The following is a 10,369-nucleotide window of genomic DNA, read 5'->3' on the forward strand; positions in this document are numbered from 1 at the left end:
AATTATGTAGGTAACAAAAAGGAATAAACCCAGTCCTCTACTTTGAGACATCTTGTGGCTGTGAGTTAATACTATCATTGTACCAAGTACCACCATTAATAATGCATTAAAGACTAAAGAGACAAGTAGACGACAACCACACAAACCAGAGAAACAATTAAAAAATATCTACCTATTGTTCCGATTTGAAGTCGTTTTAGTACCATTAAGATTGTGTGGTATGTTGTAAAAAAGCATCACAAATAATAAATTATTACCTCTCATTTTTCTATTTTAAAACGAGAGAATTTTCATTTATATCAGTTCAATCAACATTTCAAACAAGCACTAAATTAACTCCAAGCGTGTGATTCAGCGATAGGGGTTGATCCACGCTTAAACAAGGTTAGAGGTTCGTGTATGCAGTCGCGTTAAATTTTAGGGTCAACTATCTCACTCTTTGAAGTACCTCTAACGTAATGAGGAGATTAATCACTGCTATCGGCGGTAGATACTCCAGGGACGAACAAAAAAAAATAAACACTAAATTTACTATTTGTTTGGTTAAATTAATGTTTGACAAATATAAATTAATTTTTAACTCGTTAATTTTATTTATAAAAAAAATTAAAAAATATCTGTCAGATCAGGTAAGAACCGACAGAGTGAGCGTGCGCGAGAGCCATTGTGCTGTGTCGTGATGTGCAGACGCGGCGCACGTTAGTGATTGGCGCCAATCTCCACATATAAAACACACCGTTTCGCTGCAATAATTTGTTCCATTCGCTGCTACTGTTACTCTTCTTATCGGCTATAAAATGTCTGCGAGTGCTGCGTCTTCGGCACTCTGCGCTCCTTCCAGAACCTTCCGCGCGAAGCCCGTCGCGAGAGCCTCCATCGCCGTTCGCAATCTCGCGTTCTCCAAGAAGCTCCGCTTCGGCCTCAATCCCGTCGCCATGGCCGCTCGCATGGTGGCCGCGCCCGCCGTCACTCCGCCGCCGCCGTCGCTCGACTTCGAGACCTCCGTCTTCAAGAAGGAGAAGATTCACCTCGCGGGACACGACGAGGTTCCGCGCTCCTTAATTAATTCCTTTTGGCCTAAATTAGTAATTAACTATGAAGGATACTTAATTTGAAGTGTTTAATTTGGATGATTTGTTGCGTCGCGTTGCATGCAGTACATTGTGAAAGGAGGCAGGGATTTGTTCCCTCTGTTGCCGGGTGCTTTCAAAGGGATTAAGCAGATTGGTGTCATCGGATGGGGCTCGCAGGTGAATAAACAAATAAAAAATAGTTTTATGAGATTGATAGTTCATGCAAACGGAAATGCGGCGGAATTTTGGTTTTTATTTTTCAATTTTTTTTTATAGTTTTGGACTTTATAAATTGAATGAATAATACATGTAACTTAGGTAAGCTTGTTGACTGTTAAGATAAAATATTGAGTAACCATGGAGTTAGGCATTAGCTTGCTTTTTCATGGTTAAATTTACTTATCTTTTGATCACATCAGAAGATAAAATAATGAGTTCTATAACAATTATCATTAGCATTTTAGTCTATATATAATTAAAATTTATCATAAATTATATAAATAAATATTATATTTAAATATATAAATTATATTTAAAATTTGTATAAATTAAATATTTTTAATCATATAAATTATATATTTTAGATTTATAATAAATAATTTATATTATAGTTCAGTATTATTTTTATTTATTGCTAATTTATTTTAAAATATTAAAATTTAATTGATAAATAATTATGATAAATAAAAATTAAATTAAATAAAAAGTTAAAAAAATTTCTAAAAATTTTCTTTTCTAAGAAAAACCTCTAAAAATGATATTACAAATTAGAAATTCTTGTTAAATATATAGCATGTTTGTTTTTTTAAACGCCCGTTCACCTTAAAGTAAGATCTTTCTTGTTTCTCAGATGTTGCTTCTCAAGTTTTACTTTGGAAAGTGGGAAATCATGATTTTTTAAATGCGTAACCGAACATGCAAGTTGATTTAAAAGACATATCAAACTAATACTATTTTTGATGGGTTGATAATATACTACTAAACTCGAATAAATTTTATAAATTTTGGAAATGGTTTTTATGTGGCAATAAAGTATCATTTTAGATGCATATGACTTTATTATTAAATTGAAAATTATTTAAAAATTAAATTTATCAGAAATAAAGTCAACATTGTTTTTTGGTTTGCTGGAGTGATTCTGTTTGAGGTATTGTCGGACACATGTAAGACTTTGAATTGTGGTTTGTTCGGACTAGCCTCAACATTTTCTTTTTTTGAGAGAGTAAAATTAAAATTTATTGTATTTAAAGTACTAAAAATATATTAAAATAATAAATTTAACTTTTTACTCGTTTCTGCGCTGAATATGACTTTTGTTTAACGAAATTGTTTGAATTGCCTTCATCAGGGACCTGCTCAGGCGCAGAATTTGCGGGACTCGCTTGCGGAAGCGAAGTCTGATATTGTGGTTAAGGTGATTCTGGGTTGATTTGTTTTGAAGAAATTTTGATTTTGATTGATTGGTCTCTCTTAAAATTCTGATTATTTTAACGTGTTGGTTTTTTGGCAATGCAGGTTGGGCTCAGGAAAGGTTCTCGTTCCTTTAATGAGGCTCGTGCAGCTGGTTTTAGTGAGGAGAATGGAACTCTGGGTGATATATGGGAAACTATCTCAGGCAGTGATCTTGTGCTGCTGTTGATTTCTGATTCTGCGCAGGTTAGTTGATTGAAGTCAGTGCTTTTTCTTTTTTTATAAATAATTTTGATAAAGTATTAAAGTTGTTGATGTTATGATATCCTAATGTTTCAAATTAAGCTCATTTGGCAATGAAAATGGACAACTTGCATAATGTTGCGGTGATTTTGCAGTTTTCTGACATTATATGTCTTTCTCAAATCTTTTTTCTAATCATGTAGGCAGACAATTATGAAAAAATATTTTCCCACATGAAGCCAAATAGCATATTGGGGCTGTCCCATGGTTTTCTTCTTGGGCATTTACAGTCAATGGGACTTGATTTTCCCAAGGAATTCAGTGTAATTGCTGTATGCCCGAAAGGTATGGGTCCTTCTGTAAGGAGGCTGTATGTCCAAGGCAAAGAGATAAATGGTGCTGGAATTAATTCAAGTTTTGCAGTCCACCAGGTGATCCTCACGTGATGTTTTCTCTTTTCTCTTCCTTTCTTGTGATGTCCCTGCTAGGAATTATTATTTTCCCATGGCTGAGTGCTATTGATTGCATGCAGGATATTGATGGCAGAGCTACTGATATTGCTTTGGCATGGTCTGTTGCCCTTGGTTCCCCTTTTACATTTGCCACTACATTAGAGATGGAATACAGGAGCGACATCTTTGGGGAGAGAGGCAAGAATATCTCTCTCTCTAAGTTCCTTGATGTTGTCTTTGAAGTCTTATCACCCAATTTCTGCTTTTATGATTTTCAGGCATTTTACTTGGCGCTGTTCATGGTACTGTGGAATCCTTGTTTAGGAGGTACACTGAACATGGAATGAGTGAAGATTTGGCTTATAACAACACAGTGGAATCCATTACAGGAACTATATCCAAAATTATCTCGACTAAGGTTGTGATCTCATGCACATATTTTAGTGCTGAAGTAACTCTGAACATGTGAGTAAACTTCATTTGTTTATTTACTTTTGTCTGGATAGGGCATGTTGGCTGTATACAATGCTTTATCTGAAGATGAAAAAAAGGAGTTTGAGAAAGCATATAGTGCTTCATATTATCCCTGCATGGACATTTTGTATGAGTGCTACGAGGATATTGCTGCTGGAAGTGAGATTCGCAGTGTGGTCTTGGCTGGGCGTCGCTTTTATGTAAGTGCATATTCACTTTCCATTTAGAGCTGGCCATTATGAAACATGCTTTTAATTATAACTTGTATTTTTTTTTTCCAGGAAAAAGAGGGTCTTCCTGCATTTCCCATGGGTAAAATTGATCAGACCAGGATGTGGAGGGTTGGTGAGCGTGTCCGATCTACAAGGCCAGCAGGCGATCTAGGCCCATTATATCCATTTACTGCTGGTGTTTACGTGGCATTGATGATGGCCCAGGTATGTCTACTTATTCTGTTAGCAATTTTCTTGCTAGTTTATTGGGAGTTGGTATGTATATTCCCTGTGGGAAGCAGTCCTTATTTTACTGATAAATTTGGGAAAAAGATCTTTTAGAGCAAGAATATATCCAAAGTGAGCAATGGTGTATTCACTCTTACATTAGTGGGTTAAAATCATAATGCCCTTTAATCAAATCAAGGGTAAACACACCGTTACTTGCATACTTTGGATGAGCTTTATCTTAAGTTTGGGACTTGGGACTGGCTAGTCCTCTAGTAATGACAAAGGATGGAATATTTTCCCTATGAATTCTGATATCTGTGTTTTTTTTTTCTTCTTGTTTATCTTTTCTAGTTTAGCATTAGAACATTAAGTTGACATTTTGTTTTGCTTTTGAAATTTATGATTACAAAATTTCCAGATTGAAATCCTGAGGAAGAAAGGGCATTCTTACTCAGAAATCATTAATGAGAGTGTCATTGAGTCTGTTGATTCTTTGAATCCTTTCATGCATGCTCGTGGTGTTTCTTTCATGGTTGATAACTGTTCCACCACGGCAAGGTTGGGTTCAAGGAAATGGGCTCCCCGATTTGATTACATCCTAACCCAGCAGGCCTTGGTGGCTGTGGACAACGGAGCACCTATCAACCAGGACCTAATCAGCAACTTCCTGTCAGACCCAGTGCATGGTGCCATTGAAGTTTGTGCGGAACTGAGACCTACAGTAGACATTTCTGTGCCACCAGATGCAGACTTTGTCCGTCCTGAGTTGCGTCAGTCTAGCAATTAGAACTTGAACCAATCACTCCTTGTCGTGAGCCATCACCCTTTCGGAATGCTTAGAATAGCAGTTGTCTTGTTTGAATTTTGTTCCTATGGTTGAGTATGGAAGTATGTAATTTCGCTGTGTAGTACTGAGATTTTAATAAGAGGAGTGTTGCTTAATGCCGAATTAGAAACGAGTTATTAAAGACGTGTGAAGTTCATTACTAATTTTTCCATTAGGTGTTTCGGTCATTAACTTCAGATCTATCCACACCGCAAAAGTAGTGTATGTGCCATCTAAATCTTAAGATCTTAGGATTAACTACAAGTCGACAACAAACAGTCTTCACTTGTGGAAAAAATGACACATCTTAGCTACAACATCTTAACTTTGCTGGACAGTTTTTTAGATTGGAATCCGGTTTAGCAGTTACTTTGTACTAAAGCCAGAACGGTTTGAGTTAGAGTAAATTTTGCACCGCTGCTTACAAAATTTTCTTGTCTTTTCTTTATTTTCAAGATCGACACCAATGTTATTTTAATGATCGTGTTTGTGAAACGATAGCCAAGGGAGAATCATGCAGGTTTTTTAGGGAGCATTTTGGACGCTCCAGAGATCATTTGTGTTGATTTTGTAACTAAAATAATAGAAGCCAGAATGAAGTATTAAAGAAATAGATGTCAGAATGAAGTATTAGTTTTTTTGTTGTATTGATAATTGGCGTATCGCTTAGGTAGAGAATATGCACCGCTGGCTACAGAAACTTCAGTGAATGTAGCTGATAAATGCTAGCAGAATTACCAGGTGTAAGTAGTACATAGTTTAGGGAACAGTAGTATCAAGGTTGGCAATCAAGCAGTAGGATAAGATGCTTCCATAGCTATGCCACAGAGTCCTTCAGCAGCACTCACGCCCCTTTGCATCCTAATATAGCCTTCTTCACCCCACTCAGTTCCCCATGAGTTCTTAACCAACCAATACTCAGTCCCATCATTGCTAACACCATATCCCACAGCAGTGACACCGTGATCCAACTCAGTTCCACATGAACCTGTGAAGATACCACTTTTGTAAAACTGAAAGTCAGAGCCACTGGCATCAATGGCTACAGAAACTGGTTGATTTGCCACAGCTTTTTGCAGTGCCTTCTCATTGTTGGCAGGAACATCCTCATACCCAGTAATCGTAGCAGCATGGTTGCCTTCTTCATTTGCATTGCACTTTCCATCAACACCCTCATAGGGGTACTTGGCTTCTGTGTTGAGTCCATGGTTTTGGATGATGAATTTGAATGCATCATCCATAAGACCACCTTCACAGCCTTGGTCCACACCCTTTGTGTCACAATCAACAAGTTCTTGTTCTGACAAAGAGATCAATTTTCCAGTACTCAACTTATGAATTCCTTCAGTTGCTGCAACAGCAGAAAATGCCCAGCAACATCCTGCAAGGCAAATTAATAGTTAGATAATAATCATTCAATATAATTTGACCTGGTAAAGGAGTTATCAAGCACTTACCACATTGGCCTTGGTCTTTGATGGGTGTAACTGCTCCTTTTTGTCTCCAATCTATAGAGGAAGGTACTGCAGTCACATTTTCATACTTAAAAGTGGTTGTCCTTATGATTGAGGAACACATGTGGCCCTTGAATCTATTTCTTGGTGCTATGAACTCCTCGTTAGTGAGGTCTGCAAATTGATTAATGCCAAGCTTGTAAGGTTTATTGGCAGCATTGTTGAAGGCTTCAATGTAATTCACATTCTCCTTAAATATCTTGAAACGCTTTTTCCTTTCCTGAGGGTCGGTATACACTTTGCCATAGCGAGTCATCCATTGCTCATGCCTCTCATACATGGAGGCATCTTGGAGAGTGCGACATGTGACTTGAAAAGCCCAGAATCCAATGCAGAAAAGCAATGCCAATGAAATGTGATAGATTTGATTTTTGGCAGCCATGGTAACTAGTGTAGTGTGAGAATAAACGGAACAACTAGTTCAGGCTGGTTAGAGAAATGTGTGAAAGATGTGTTGTGCCTTGGTATTCAGGATTATTTGTGTTACTTATATGCACGTTAACGTTGAATTCTAAATTAGTCTTTTAGTTTTCAACTCAAATCTCAGAACACCTCTCTCTTGTATGTACTTAAGAGTATTTCTGAATTAAACCCTTGTTTCCGGATTTTTGTTTTATGTAACCATGTCTTGTTTCCGGATAGGATATTGGTAAAATGGACAAATTACTTGTCAAGCGCACCTAGAGGCTTCTGATATACCGTGCCTAAGTACCTTTCGAAGTAAATGTGCGTATTGGAAACGTTTAGAAATATAAAAATGGTTTGAAAACTTTTTTAACTTCGTGCAGGTAAATTGCTAAATCATAACCGAAAAAGAAAAGTCCCATTCTTCCAAATGAAATATATAACTGGTATTTTATTCTATGCATCATTTAGGTTAAATATTTATTATATATAATTATAATTTATAATAAATTATATATATAAATTGTGTTTAAATATATAAATATTATTTAAAATTAATATAAGTTAATATTTTTAAACAAATAATTTATATTTTAGATTTATGATAAATAACTTATATTATATAATAAGATTATTTTATTTATGGGTAATTTATTTTAAAATATTAAAATTTAATTTATAAATAATTATTATGAATATAGACCAAATTAGATAAAAAGTTTAAATAATCTTTAAAAACTTTCTAGTTGAAGAAAAATTTCTAAAAATATTTTATATAAGATAACCATTCACATTTAATATATAGGAATTATTATATTTTTTATACAAAATTATGTTTTAATATATCACTCTATATAGATCAAAATGTTTCTATGTTTAGTAAATGTTTTACTTTCTTCATTTTCCCTTATATCCATTATCACTTGAATACTCTTTTATCTTGAATTTCACTATTTTATTGTGTAAATGCCTTATATATATATATATATATATTTTATATCAAATAAATAATCTATTGTTTAGAAAATAATATATATCAAATAAATAATCTATTGTTTAGCAAATAATATCTGAGTATTAAATAAATAAATAAATATATATATATATATATATATATAATTATATATATATATGTGTGTATGTGTGTTTTATTTTCAAAATTCAAATACTATCCTCCGTCAGTTTTATATTTATTTTAATTTTTTTTAATCTCTTTAATTAAATATAAAATTTATTCAATACAACATTTCTTTTAACTTCTTATATTTTTTAATATATCATTTTTTATATTTATTTTAATATTTTAAAGTTATTTTAATATTTTAAAGTTATTTTAATATTTTAAAGTTATTTTAATATTTTAAAGTTATTTTAATATTTTAAAGTGATTAATGTCTAAGAAGTGTCATCGTAATGTTTCTCGGAGTTAGTACAAAGGTAAAAATAGTATAGGCTAGTAATAGTATAGATGTTAAAAAATTAGGGTGTAGATGCAGTTTTACAAAATTTCATAAATAATTATTTTAACTTAGATTTAAATATGTTTTAGTTATTCTAAAATAATTAAGTTTTAATTTGGGTGTTTATAGATTTTTTTTTATTCCTTTAAAATTTAAAATTGTTATTTCTTATCTTTATAAAATAAACAAATTTTTATATTAGTTGCTGTAAAATATTTTTCACTAATTTTAATTATTTTAAAATCTAAAGTTACTATTTTTAGTCTCTAATATTTATTTTATGTTAAATAAATTATATTTGTTTTAAATATCTATACATTTTTACTCATTTTTACTCATTTTTACATTGACTAAAATATATTTAATGCTTTTGACTTACTTGTACTTCAATCACACAAGGCATCCGTTTGAAAACTACTCTGGCGCGCACCCTATGCTGGTGCCTCTACGTTACCCTTGACAAATAATTTGTCCGGATGGACACAATACTCATATTCAAAAAAAATCTCATCTATAAATACCACAAATAATCTTGTGTATCACCACAACACATCTTTCTCACATTTCACTAATTAACCTGAAGTTGTTCCCATAATTGTCAAACTACACTGCTAGCTACCATGGTTGCCAAAAATCATTTCTATCATATTTCACTGGCTTTGCTTTTCTGCATGGGATTCTGGGGTGTTCAAGTCACATGCCGCACTCTCCAAGATGCTTCCATGTATGAGAGGCATGAGCAATGGATGACTCACTATGGCAAAGTGTATAGCAACCCTCAGGAAAGGGAAAAACGTTTCAGGATATTCAAGGACAATGTTAATTACATTGAAGCTTTCAACAATGCTGCCAACAAACCTTACAAGCTAGGCATCAATCAATTTGCAGACCTCACGAACGAGGAGTTCATAGCACCAAGAAATAGATTCAAGGGCCACATGTGTTCCTCAATCATAAGGACAACCACTTTCAAGTATGAAAATGTGACTGCAGTACCTTCCTCTATAGATTGGAGACAAAAAGGAGCAGTTACGCCCATCAAGGACCAAGGCCAATGTGGTAAGTGCTGATAACTCTTTTACCAAGTCAAATTATATTGAATGATTATTATCTAACTATTAATTTGCCTTGCAGGATGTTGCTGGGCATTTTCTGCTGTTGCAGCAACTGAAGGAATTCATAAGTTGAGTACTGGAAAATTGATCTCTTTGTCAGAACAAGAACTTGTTGATTGTGACACAAAGGGTGTGGACCAAGGCTGTGAAGGTGGTCTTATGGATGATGCATTCAAATTCATCATCCAAAACCATGGACTCAACACAGAAGCCAAGTACCCCTATGAGGGTGTTGATGGAAAGTGCAATGCAAATGAAGAAGGCAACCATGCTGCTACGATTACTGGGTATGAGGATGTTCCTGCCAACAATGAGAAGGCACTGCAAAAAGCTGTGGCAAATCAACCAGTTTCTGTAGCCATTGATGCCAGTGGCTCTGACTTTCAGTTTTACACAAGTGGTGTTTTCACAGGTTCATGTGGAACTGAGTTGGATCACGGTGTCACTGCTGTGGGATATGGTGTTACTGATGGGACTGAGTATTGGTTGGTTAAGAACTCATGGGGAACTGAATGGGGTGAAGAAGGGTACATTAGGATGCAAAGGGGCGTGAGTGCTGCTGAAGGACTTTGTGGTATAGCTATGCAAGCATCTTACCCGACTGCATAATTAACAAATGTGGACACCATTATAGTATTTACAATTCTACATACCTTTTTTAAGTTTTAAGCTTTGGTTCCTGCTATAGGGCGTTTATATCGCTGTATCCCCTGCATGAACCATTGTACTTATCAATCTATTACTATGAAATGAAAAACACTGTATCCCTGCATGAACCATTGTACTTATCAATCAATTAATATGAAATGAAAAACGATTAATGGTTATGAATTATTACATATGGATAAAGGTATCAGAACTATAACATAAAAGGAGAGAAAAGAAGTATTAAGGCAGAGATCATAAGAGAGAAAAATGAATTGTCTATGAAAGAATATTTTTACTCGCTACAAT

The 10,369-nt window shown here is 34.3% G+C and overlaps 3 protein-coding genes across 3 annotated transcripts; 2 read left to right on the forward strand and 1 right to left on the reverse strand.

Annotated features, from left to right (window-relative positions):
- The first annotated feature begins 751 nt into the window (after nt 1-751).
- On the forward strand, nt 752-5,063 carry LOC109813274 (ketol-acid reductoisomerase, chloroplastic). Its single transcript, XM_020377443.2, has 10 exons — nt 752-1,046; nt 1,158-1,250; nt 2,422-2,487; nt 2,589-2,729; nt 2,930-3,157; nt 3,259-3,376; nt 3,457-3,596; nt 3,685-3,852; nt 3,934-4,089; nt 4,514-5,063. The coding sequence occupies exons 1-10, from the start codon at nt 798-800 to the stop codon at nt 4,880-4,882; spliced, it is 1,728 nt and encodes a 575-aa protein (XP_020233032.1). The 5' UTR covers nt 752-797; the 3' UTR covers nt 4,883-5,063.
- A 325-nt stretch (nt 5,064-5,388) lies between these two features.
- Nucleotides 5,389-7,021, reverse strand: LOC109813275 (senescence-specific cysteine protease SAG39). Its single transcript, XM_020377444.3, has 2 exons — nt 6,379-7,021; nt 5,389-6,302 (listed from the first exon to the last, which is right to left on the reverse strand). The coding sequence occupies exons 1-2, from the start codon at nt 6,815-6,817 to the stop codon at nt 5,710-5,712; spliced, it is 1,032 nt and encodes a 343-aa protein (XP_020233033.2). The 5' UTR covers nt 6,818-7,021; the 3' UTR covers nt 5,389-5,709.
- A 755-nt stretch (nt 7,022-7,776) lies between these two features.
- Nucleotides 7,777-10,249, forward strand: LOC109813282 (senescence-specific cysteine protease SAG39). Its single transcript, XM_020377451.3, has 2 exons — nt 7,777-9,359; nt 9,435-10,249. The coding sequence occupies exons 1-2, from the start codon at nt 8,921-8,923 to the stop codon at nt 10,022-10,024; spliced, it is 1,029 nt and encodes a 342-aa protein (XP_020233040.1). The 5' UTR covers nt 7,777-8,920; the 3' UTR covers nt 10,025-10,249.
- Nucleotides 10,250-10,369: the final 120 nt, after the last annotated feature.

The sequence above is a fragment of the Cajanus cajan genome, chromosome 8, assembly GCF_000230855.2.
Source record: "Cajanus cajan strain Asha chromosome 8, NIPB_CcT2T_4, whole genome shotgun sequence".
Lineage (NCBI taxonomy): Eukaryota > Viridiplantae > Streptophyta > Magnoliopsida > Fabales > Fabaceae > Cajanus > Cajanus cajan.